Source organism: Macrobrachium nipponense, chromosome 41, assembly GCF_015104395.2.
Source record: "Macrobrachium nipponense isolate FS-2020 chromosome 41, ASM1510439v2, whole genome shotgun sequence".
In the NCBI taxonomy this organism is placed as follows: Eukaryota; Metazoa; Arthropoda; class Malacostraca; order Decapoda; family Palaemonidae; genus Macrobrachium; species Macrobrachium nipponense.
The window spans coordinates 49,444,329-49,456,966 of NC_061102.1; the positions used below are offsets into that span (position 1 = coordinate 49,444,329).

At 34.4% G+C, this 12,638-nt stretch overlaps 1 protein-coding gene across 15 annotated transcripts in view; it reads left to right on the forward strand.

The window, feature by feature from the left end:
* LOC135212752 (early endosome antigen 1-like) overlaps positions 1-12,638 on the forward strand; it is a 278,033-nt gene that overhangs the window by 97,113 nt on the left and 168,282 nt on the right. For 13 of the 15 annotated variants that reach the window (XR_010313979.1, XR_010313978.1, XM_064246495.1 and 10 more), the window contains one exon: positions 11,711-11,827. The exons of the other annotated variants lie outside the window; for them this stretch is intronic. Coding sequence is in view for 11 of the 13 variants with exons in the window: in XM_064246495.1 (XP_064102565.1) it covers positions 11,711-11,827 (117 nt within the window). In the remaining 2 variants the exon portion in view is untranslated. The remainder of the gene's footprint in view (positions 1-11,710; positions 11,828-12,638) is intronic. 15 annotated transcript variants of the gene reach the window in all.

Genomic DNA, 12,638 nt, shown 5'->3' on the forward strand with positions numbered 1-12,638 from the left:
AACTCTTGAAGACCTGGAATATAACTATATTTTTAACATGGATGAACTAGATAATGCCATCAACTCTTGTCATCCCTCTGCACCAGGATATGATAAAATATCATTTGAAATGATAGAAAAATTAGCTCCTATAGCTAAATCATATTTATTAAAATTTTACAATAGTATCTGGCTAAAACGTGTCTTTCCTGATAAATGGAAACATGCCATAATTATTCCAATAAACAAACCAGGAAAGGATGCAAGTAATCCATCCAATTATAGACCGATATCTCTAACAAGTTGCCTATGCAAAATCTTAGAAAAAATGGTTAATGCACGATTAACGTATGTAATAACCAAAGAATCCATTTTAACACCAACACAATCTGGTTCAATAGCTGGCAGATCAACCCTAGATACCTTAACACATTTAGAAGATCATATCAAAAAAGGCTTTGAACAAAAGAAATTAACAGTAGCTATATTTTTGATATAGAAAAAGCATACGATACAACATGGAAACATAACATCATGCAAAAACTCCACTCCAAGGGACTAAGAGGCCACTTACCAATATTATTAAGAACTTCTTAACAAACAGAACTTTTCAAGTAAGAGTAGAAAATTCCTACTCAGTAACCTATAAACTGGAAGAAGGAATCCCTCAAGGTAGTGTCTTGAGCTGTACATTGTTTGCTTTAGCAATCAATGACATTACTATAAATTTACCAAGTGGTGTAAAAAACAGTTTATATGTTGATGACTTTGTCATTTACTATACGAGTAGTAATCTGAGACATGCTCAGAGAGTTCTCAGTACTGCCATTTCAAATATATGTAGTTGGGCAAATTCAGTTGGATTTAAATTTTCAACTGATAAAACAAAAGCAATCGTCTTCTACAAAGACAAAAGGTGGATGAAGAACCAAACAATCAAACTGCATCTTTATAGCACTGAAATACAATTTTGTACAAAAATCAAGTATCTAGGAGTAATATTTGATCAACATTTAAATTGGAAAGAGCACATCAAATACATTAAAGCCAAGGGCATCAAAGCCCTTGCCATATTAAAAAAGTTATCACACTAATTGGGGAGCAAAGCGAGACATTTTATTAATGATATATAAGGCAACAGTCTTATCCATAATAGATTACTGCTGTCCAATATATTCATCCGCCTCAGAATCTGCATTAAAATCTCTCGATGCAGTGCACCATGAAGGCGTGCGATTGTGCACAGGAGCTTTCCGATCGTCCCCAACAAACTCACTTTTGGTGGAGGCAGGTGTTTTGCCCTTAAAACATCACCGTAATTTAATAACAATACAAAGAGGTCTTTCAATGCAAGCAGGATCGTCTCCTGCAACTTACTGCTTCCAAAACTGTAATCAAGTAACAGCAGTTAATAGTACTAGCTCTTTCCCAAAAAGAGCTAGATACATAATGAACATACATAATATGAATCCAATTTTTCACCCACCAATGGAATTGCCACCACCATGGATTTTAAATAGAGTAAAGATATGTACCTCCCTGTCTTACCTACTCAAAAAACAAATGACAAGTACGGAAATGTACCGCCAACATGCTTTGGAGCACATTAGAAGAAAAGGCGACAAATTTATGATATATACAGACGGCTCCAAAAATAATGTTGGAGTAGGAGCATCTGCATATTCGAAAAATATGTTAAGTAAAAAAAGCCTACCTTCAATATCATCAGTATTTACTGCTGAAGTCACAGCCATACAGAGGGCTCTAGATATGATATCTGAGGCAAAAGCAAGTGTGTCTGTTATTTTCAGTGACTCACGTAGCGCTATAGATGCAATAAGACAGTATAAACCAGGAAACCAAATAGTACAGGAAATTCAAATAAAAATTCATCAACTCCTCCAATCAGGAATATCAATGGAAATATGTTGGATCCCAGCACACGTGGGAATAAAAGGAAATGAATATGCAGACTCTGCTGCCAAATTAGCCTGCACTATCCCTCCAACAATTTCATATGCCCCAGTGTCAGACTGGGTAAAATCAGTTAAAACATTAATTTACCAGGATTGGAAAGAAGAATGGGCCTCGGTGCCAACAACAAATAAACTTAAAAATATAAAAACTGAAGTCTATGCATGGAGGACATCCTCACAGGAGGAAAGAGCAAAAGAGGTGATCCTAGCAAGGCTACGTATAGGACACACAAGATTCTCACATGGTCACTTGATGTCAACACCACATGCTGACCCAGTGAAATGTAACAGATGTCAAACACCCATGACAGTACAGCATTTGCTTGTTGAGTGCCCAAATTGGACCCAGCAAAGATCTATTTATCTGCGGAGTTCGGAAATGAAAAATATTCTTGCGGAAAGCAGGGATTTTTCAATTAATAAAATCATAAATTTTTTAAATAAGACGGGTTTCTCAAATAAAGTCTTAATTTTTTTTTTTTTTTTTTCTCAGGATTGATCCCTGAGAACCAGCCCGAGAAGAGTCTACTTGAGACTCAGAGGTCTGGAAAAACTAACACCTATTAATAATAATAATAACAAATAAAATCCAAGTGGTCAAGAGACTCATAAAGAAAATATACATAAACCAACATATTCCGACAAAGAAAATGAATAAGGTGAATCTTGTGAATATCCTAATTGATGCATTAGGAAAAAGAATGCCAAAAGCATGCAAACTGTGTAAGGTTTGGTATAGCATAGTCAATCCACAAAACCTAATCAGAAAATGTGCTGCATGCAACATTCCGACCCATCCACAGTGTGCTGAGGTAATGCAAGATTTGAGAAAAGATACAAGAATTTTTTGTTCAACATGTCTATCATGGATAGACAATGTTATTAAATCAAGATTGAATGTACAAATAGTTGAGGATGAAGAAGAAGAAAAAGAAGAAGAGGAAAACGGAAGAGAAGTAAACAAAAATGAAATGACAGAAAAAAATAAGTAAAACAAAGAACAAGATAAAAGTATGGATGCAGAGATACTCATTGATACTACATATGAGGCAATAAAGCAGCATACCTACGAAGAAATAAATTACGATATGACAACAGAAAGCAAATCCCGAAGAGGCTCTACCCAGATCTACACAATGACGGGAAAGAGGAAAAAATAGACAAGAAAGACAAAATCTGCAACCTTTTGAAAAGAGGGAATTGCAGATTTGGAGAAAGATGTTACTACAAACATCCTAAGGTATGTCAAAACTATGAAATATATGGTAAATGTGCATACTTAGATGGCTATGGGGATGATTGCAGAGATCTGCATCCAAAAATATGTAAAAACCTAAAAGAAGGAAAAGGATGTAAGTTCGACAAAAAATGCAAATATATGCACCCTGTAGCCATGAATCATAATCAAATAAATAACCAACCAAGTAATAAAATCCAAAATAAGAAAGAAACAAATAAAGAGAGAAATCAAGAATATCAGGTAAAAGAGAAAAGCAAACCACCAATGAGATATGCAGAGGTGTCAGCAAAAAATTTCAAAGCATCAGCTCCGAAATTCTACTCAAGAGATAATAACTGTATTTATTATGCAAGAGGATATTGCAGAAACGGAGAAAATTGCAGATTCAGACACAAAATGAATAATTATGATGAAGGAAGATCAAATATTATGGAAAAGTTGGATTTTTTAATGTCAGAATTTCTGGAAATGAAAAAAAGAACAACATACCAGAACAGGAAAGAGACATGGGAAAATCCTTATTACTACCAATATTAAATGAAGGAGAAAACACGCAAACCATCATAGTGATGAATGCGCAGGGTTTAGTTACGAGTAACTCAAAAAGAAAAATAGAGTACTTAGAAGAACTAACCCAAAATGAAAAGAAAATAGATATAATGAATATAAGTGAAACCTGGTATTCCCAAGAGACTGGGAATGATGATCAAATAAAAGGGTTCCAAACTTATAGATCAGATAGAAAAAATAGGAATCAAGGGGGAACCGCAATATATGGGAAAGACAAAAAACAAGGAAAAATATATGAGAAATATAGTAACTCAGAATGTGAACTAATAGCGGTAGAATTTGAATCTGAAAAATTGATGAACATAGTAATATATAGACCTCCTAATACTAAAGAGTTTGACTTAATAATTGAAAAATTGGATGATATATGTAGAAATCACAAGGACTGGACTATTCTCCTATCTGGTGACTTCAACTTTCCTTTCGTAGAATGGAAAGAACGAATAGGAGATTGTGGTTGTACTTATACATATAAAAAAGAGAGTAATAGTAGTGCAGAAGATAAGAGGCAATTTGAAAAGCTATTAGATATGCTACTAGAATACAACATTCAACAAATAAATCACCTGCCAACAAGAAAGGAAAATACTTTAGACCTAGTATTTGTGAACGAGATGAATTATGTTAAAGAAATAATAGTTTATAATGCAAGTATTTCAGATCATAATGTCATAGAATTAACAGTTCATTCCAAAGCAAGTGAAAATAGAGATAAGCAAGAAATGAAAAAGTGGGAAGGATATGGAAAATACAACTTCTACAGTAAAAATATAAAATGGTCAGAAATTAATGAAGAATTAAACAAAGATTGGGATAACATTTTAGTAAGTGATGACATAAGGGTAAATACGGAGATATTATATAAAATATTGGAGAAAATAGTGGTGGATTATATACCGAAGAAGAAAAGTAAACATCATTCATGCATACCAAGAGACAGAAGGATCTTGTTCCAGAAAATCAGAAAGTGGAAAAAAGGTCTTGCAAAAGAAAAAAATGCATGGAAAGTTATAGAACTAAAAAGTAAGATAGAAAATGCAGAACAAAAGATTATACAATCAAAAGAAAATGAAAAACGGGACTTGGAAGAAAAAACCCTATTAAATATCAAGCAAAACCCCAAACTATTATACTCATATGCGAAGAAGATGAATAAAAGAAGAATAGAAATAGGCCCTCTGAGAATTGAAGGGAGATTAACGAATGAAAAAAAGGAAATTTGCAACATACTGGCAGAACGATATAAGAGAGAATTCACCCCTAGAATAGATAATGAAGATAATGATATAGAAGTAAGGGACGAAAATAGTGAATATTTAGCTGACATAGAAATTAATGAAGCTGATATTGTGCAGGCAATTAATGAAATTAAAAATGGAGCTGCTGCAGGGCCGGATGGAGTCCCTGCTATTTTGTTAAAGAAAGTAGTTCATTCTATCGCAAAGCCACTTGCAATATTATTAAGACAAAGTGTAGATACAGGCAAGATTTATGATGAGCACAAATTAGCATATATCACCCCTACTTTCAAAAGTGGATCAAGACTAGAGGCAAGTAATTATAGGCCTGAGTGTCTAACATCACATATTATGAAAGTGTATGAAAGGGTAATGAAGAAAAATATTATGAAACATTTAATAAAAAATAATTTGTTTAATATAGGACAACACGGTTTCGTACCCGGAAAAAAAAGTACACAAACCCAACTGTTAGTCCACCGTGAGAACATATTCAAAAATATGAAAAGCGGAAATGAAACAGATGTGGTTTATCTAGACTTTGCAAAAGCTTTTGACAAAGTAGACCATAATATATTAGCAAAGAAAATTATAAAACACAATATCGTAGATAAAGTAGGAAGATGGTTAAAAGAATTTTTACACAACAGAAAACAGATAGTTATTGCAAACGATGAGAAATCGGATGAAACCAAGGTAATATCCGGTGTGCCACAAGGTACGGTGCTAGCTGCAATATTGTTTGTTATTATGATTGAAGACATAGACAGTAATGTTAAGGATTCGGTAGTGAGTAGTTTCGCTGATGACACAAGAATAAGTAGAGAAATTACTTGTGATGAAGATAGGAACGCTCTACAAAGAGACCTTAACAAAGTATATGATTGGGCAGAAGTAAATAGGATGGTATTTAACTCTGATAAATTTGAATCAATAAATTATGGAGACAGAGAAGGAAAGCTATATGCATATAGGGGACCTAATAATGAGACAATCACAAATAAGGAAGCAGTTAAAGACCTTGGTGTGATGATGAATAGGAACATGTTATGCAATGATCAAATAGCCATTCTGTTGGCAAAATGTAAAGCAAAAATGGGAATGTTGTTACGGCACTTCAAAACAAGAAAAGCTGAACACATGATTATGCTTTATAAAACATATGTTCGTAGTCCACTTGAATATTGCAATATGATATGGTACCCACACTATCAAAAGGATATTGCACAAATAGAGAGTGTACAAAGGTCCTTTACAGCTAGAATAGAAGAAGTTAAGGACCTAGACTACTGGGAAAGACTACAATCCTTAAAATTATATAGTCTAGAAAGGAGAAGAGAACGCTACATGATAATTCAGGCATGGAAACAGATAGAAGGAATAACAGAAAATATCATGGAACTAAAAATATCAGAAAGAGCAAGCAGAGGTAGATTAATAGTGCCCAAAACTATACCAGGAAAAATAAGGAAAGCACACAGAACATTAATCCACTACGCACCAGCATCGATAATGCAGCGTCTATTCAATGCGTTGCCAGCTCATCTGAGGAATATATCAGGAGTGAGCGTAGATGTGTTTAAGAATAAGCTCGACAAATATCTAAACTGCATCCCAGACCATCCAAGATTGGAAGATGCAAAATATACCGGAAGATGTACTAGCAACTCTCTGGTAGACATTAGAGGCGCCTCACACTGAGGGACCTGGGGCAACCCGAACGAACTGTAAGGTCTGTAAGGTGTAAGGTAAGACTTTAAGGCAGCTACTTTATCTGGTCTTAAACACCAATGCAGTTTTACTACAGTATTTTTAGTTCTTGAATTAAATACCGGTTGCTACAAAGGGTTTTTTGAAGAGTTTCTTTGGCCCTTGGTTGCTTTCTTCCACACACATTTCAAATGTTTCCTTTGGTATTTTCTTTGGTCTCTGCCTATGTGCCTGGTTAGCTCATTTACATTAACTTGCTTCAATTTCTGTCTTAGGCTTGTGGACAGGTCTTTTTAGGTAAGCCCTACAAGTCTTTCAGTGTAACAAAATGATTTCATAAAAATATTTTTATTTAATTAGTACTGGGTTATCTAGAGATCAGAAATTTGAAATATATGAACTGATTTATATTATCAAACGTTTAGACTCATATTATAGTGGAATAATATAGATAAAAAAACATTCAGGATAATACAGAAAATTTAATTCATGTTGAAGTAATTTATGTTTCAAATTTACTATATTCTTAGTAGTAAAGTTTCAGCAGCAGCATTGGTGTTGCACTATTTCTGCATTAGCATTCAGTCTTTAAATGCATTCATTAACTCATTAGTTGGACTTTGTACTAAAATGAACACACTAGATCACTACGATGAGCATTGTTGAAAATCTTAAGATTCAAAATATATTAAGACTCAGTATACCTGTAGTTGGTGAGATTCTTTGTGAAACAATTAGATCTGTAGATCTAATTTATTGTTTTAGCTACGTTATGCTTGAATTCTTGTTAGTCAGCATCATTTTAGCACTTGAGTGTAAAACATTTAGGAGGATAACCTTTCACTTTATTTTATGTCTCTTGTGTACTTGAAGCTGTAGCTATGAAGAAACAAATTGGAATATATTTTTACAAATCCATTTCTTATAATCAGCCCACTTCATGATTAGTGAAATATCAGACACTTCAGTCTCTGTTCATAAGAAAGCCAGAAAAAAATATAGTTGTAGCTTACCTGAATGCATGCAAGTACCATACAGAAGATCCCTGTGTCATCACCATTTAACTTCCTTACGCCTCATGTTTTGTGACCAGTTTGTCCTTTGACCATTGTATTTGAGAAATTATTGAGATGGGGAACCGAGAGCTCTTGTATTAGTATTAGTAATGAGTCTATGTGAAAAATGATTTTGTTTTAGAATACTTATCATTTGTTTCGTGACAAACCCATTACAGGCAGTCCCTGAATATTGGGGGAGACAGGTTCCGTTCCTGATGGCATAACGATAACCAAAAATCGGCGATAACAGTGTGCTGATAACCAGAGATCAGTGCTGCTGTTCAGTAAGGATCAGCACCAATGAGCAGAGATTGGCACATATTGGTGCTGAGAATAAAAAAAAAAAAAAAAGCTAAGATTGACCCTGCTGACCTGGAGATTAGGCTTTCTGCCCAACAGGCTTTTGGTGACCACTCCCTTACCACAAGGGTTAATCCCATTGACCATCAACTCAGGATGTCAGAGCAACAAGTAAAAAAAAAAAGAAAGTAAATTAAAAGTGCGGAAGTCCAGTAGCTTGTGATAATCACGAGAAAGGTCCAAAATGAGATTTAATTAGACCTATATGAAAAACAGAGACTTGGAAGAATGAAATATTTTCGAAGGAGTGTCGAAGCAATAGGGAATACCCAGAAGTATACTGCTCCCAGGAGACATTAACAAACACCAAGGAGGTTAAACCTTCTTGACAGACGCACGGATTAAAAAGGGGTAAATGGGAAGGGTGGGCCTTTAAAAACTTGAGAGAAGTACATTTGGCAATGTAGGAGACAACGCCTAAATCGCCATGAAGGAGCCGATAGGGTATAGCAACTCTCAAGGAAACCAGAACAGCCATCACATAAATGACAGCTCAACAAAAAGTTCCAGAAGACTGCTGGGCCTTGACCCAGGCAGACAACCTACACATTTCTTGAAAATGGGCCACAGATAGGGCCTGAAAGTACTCGAGTGTGGAGTAAAATTAAATGTAAATACTTAGAAGTAAACACGTTATACACAATGATTTTGTGGGCTTCTTTTTCATTCTTCAGAAGAAAACTGAAAGAAGTTTTTGTTTGGTTAATCCAGTTACTGTCGTTGCTAGACAACCGTCATAAAACCAGATCGCTGGTAACCGAGGCAGCGGATAACCGGGGACTGCCTGTACTCATAATTACTGTCAGTCTGAATTTAGGTGTGAAATGTATAGACATTTAAAACTGAAGCATTGTTTATATGGCAGCTCCATCAGAACCATATATATGAAAACAAGTAGAAAGTTGTGCTCATTAAACAGGAGAGTTGTGCTCATAAAACAGAAATCCTGATATGCATGAGTAATTCCAAGAAGTTTGTAAAAGATGTAGTACTGTAAATGTCCATATTAAGAGAAACTGCCACAATGGAAGTTTTGTGTAACTGATTTTGCTCTGGTATTGTCGAGACTGAGTAGTTTTAATGAGTATTGGAATGAACATATTGCAACTGGTCTTCTATAAAACAAAAAAGCTCCTTTAACAGACAATCTTCTTGATGATATATTCAAGGATTTAATAGGGATGCATTTCAAACCTCTCTTAAGAAACAAAAAGTTTAATGAAGAAAGAGCCTTAAAACAAATGAGGAACTCTCCACTTACTTGAGGGATACGTTCGTAAAGGCCTCATTTAATTGGAATTCATATGAATAGATAATTATTTCCCCCATGTCAATCAGTTGTCATAAGGGGTTAGGTTGGTAACAGGGAAATTGCACCTTTTTTATGGGCTGTATTATTAGTAACAGAACTTTAATAAAAGTGCAACATGAAAGTTTTCATTGCCCATCATTATCGCCTTACTGTTATTCTCTATTTTCCTTCCAAATCATGCTAGTGGCTCAGGAAACTACCACTAAACACTCCAGATTTGTGGGGGATAGGTACCACAACCCCCGCAAATGGCTAAAATCCGCGAATACTTAAAACTCCTCTATAATATTTTAGAACTGCCTATTTTGATAATTCAAACACAAAAAATGCATTTAGTCATGAAAGTTATATGAAATGCAGTAATTAGTGAATATTTCTCAGTGAAAAATACTGCAAATAGGTAACTCTTCTGCGAATAATGTGTGTTTTTCTTAGAGAAATCTGTGAATTGCTGAGTCTGCAAATTATGAGAACTCAAATCTGGGGGGGATTACTGCACTCCACATTTCCCCATAGAACAGTGGTCATGGGGGTTAAGTTAGAGGCAATGGAACCCTTACTTTTTATTGACTGGATACAGAAGAATGATCTCCTTTTCCAACATGAGTCAGTCTGCTGCCTAAGAAGTTAAGAAAATATCACTAAGAAGATAGCAGTGAAGGACACAAAAATGAAATAGAGTTAATTGTACGAAGTATTTAATGTAGGTAATTCAAGAAAAGGTAACTTTGTGAAAATCTGGAGTTCATAAGCATTTGTCAGGTAGTTAACTGCTAGAGACTTTGGGGTCTGTAATATATTCATGGACAGGATTACTGGCAGACTGCCAGTTTTGCTCTGTTGTATTCGTTTTGAACGGGAACTGAAGTGTCAAGGATTTCAGTAACAATGAAATGGACTGAATCGTATGTGTGTGAAATGGGTTTTGTTGTGAAGCCAAGTAAATTTTATGTTGCCATAGTAATAATTTCCAGTTTAAGGGGGAAGCTCTTTGAAGTTCCTACCAACTACCTTCTGTAATAGTGGTTTTCAGAGATTTAATAGTGGTTTTTCAGATTTGAATCTCACAGATTAAATAAAATATTATTAATATAATAAAACATGAGATATATTAAATATTAACTCACATGACATGGCTGTTCAGAGGTATTCAGGAATTAAGTAGACCTTGTAAAGTTACAGACCAGAGTCTTATTTTTGTAAGGTTACGATTTTCACCTTGATGTAGAATTCTTAGGTATCATTTAGTTTTGATGACTTATCATGTGTGTTTATTTTTATTATATTTAATAGCCTGAATTGGAAATCTGTAGTTTTATGTATTATTTTATAGTATAATAAGGGTATGATTTCTTTAATGAGACTTTTGATACAGAAATACAGGTAATTTTTCTTAATTTTTTGGGTTAGATTTTTATACATTAGTATTATATGAAATTACACAATGCTTATTTTTATTGATAGTTACAGTACAGTATTATCTTTTTATCTAATTTAATTTTATTGCATGCTCTTTGTGTAGTATGTAGTTCTGCATGTTTTGTTTAGTTTAGAGTAAATGTCATGAAACTCTGAAATCACCTGTCACTGTGTAAGTAATTAAAATTTAAGCACAATGATAAATTTCATTTTAATCAGAGTTATAGGTGCTATTCTGACATTTTAAACACCATTTTACTTTAGGAGACCAAGTGGAAATAAATTCCACAGGTTATCCTCAACATGGTCACAAAACATTTTCCTTAACTAGCAAGTTTATAATGAAAACATTGAGTAGAGTGTGACAGTCAGTTTGGAAATTTAAGTGAAACTCAACAAATATTAAGTAACATTATACAGGCAGTCCTCAGCTTATGACGGGGGTTCCGTTCTTGAGACGCGTCGTAAGCCGGAAAATCGTCAAAAATCCTCAGAAAACCTTACTTTTAATGATCTGGGAATATTAAAAATTATGTGAACTGCATTTTTCGTCAAAAAACCTTCAAATATTGATTATTTTGCATTTTTGGAGCCATATTTCTTCCATCAGATCGGCGTTGTAAGTGCCATAACCCTGGAACATGCATCATAAAACTGGAAATAATTTCTGATGAATATAATTGAAAAGCGGCGTAACCTCGGAACGCTGTAAGCCGAACCCATCGTAAGCCGGGGAATGCCTGTATACTGCTTTTGAAATATAAAAGACAAATACTTGTATAATGAAGGAAGCAAGTTCAGGTAAGTGATAGTGAATAAGCGATAGGGTTGATTTTGGCTGTTCATAGGTTAGTGGTCTGCGAGAACAGTGCGAGCTGCAACAGCAAGCTAAGGCTCACCTGGAGCAGGAATTGAACGCAGACTTAGAGGAAAAAGAACTCAAGATTTCAGCCCTCCAGACCAAGGTGTGTTTGGTATCTGTATGGCACCGCATGGTAGTTTACTGTTACTTTTGTGTTGTAGCAGTAACAATATGTACACATTTTTAGTAACATTAGGCTTGTTTGGAATGTGCTTGGGAATTGCTTCCAATTTGTGGTGTGGAGCTATGTAACCTCTTATATGATGTAGGTGATGGTTATTGTTGTGCATTTTATGTTTGTATGATTTTTATTTACATTACATATTCCTTCATACTTTAATGCATTTTATTTTCATTACACATTCCTTCATACTTTAATGCAGTTTTTATTTTCACTGCATATTCCTTCATACTTTAATGCAGTATTGCATCCAGGAAATGCAAAATTTCCTGATGATATTCTGATGTTTTGGTATTGTTTTTAATTATAGCATCTCAATAGTTTCAAGGTCACAGCAGTATTGTAATTGACTTGGGGTAAGCTATGGAAGGTATGGGACTGATCTGTATCTCATTAACTTAACAGTTTTCTCCTTGGTTATTCTGATTTTTTTTTTTATACCATGAGGCTTTCTGAGCTCAATGTTTGTAAGGTGCAATTTTCAGTCTGTAGAAATGCTTATTTTTCCTTTCCTGCAACTGTATTCCAAAGTCTTTTTTATGATTTGCTAAGAGTACTAAGCTTTTTTTGTACTCTTGATTAAAAGAAAATTCGATTGTCCTTAAATTCTGTCTCTGAGTTGACCAAAAAATATATCTCAAGACTCACAGCATAATTTCTGTTTACCCTATCATACTTATGTGAACAGTTACCCTGTTTCTCTCAAATGGAAGAGTTTGTTTATAATATAATC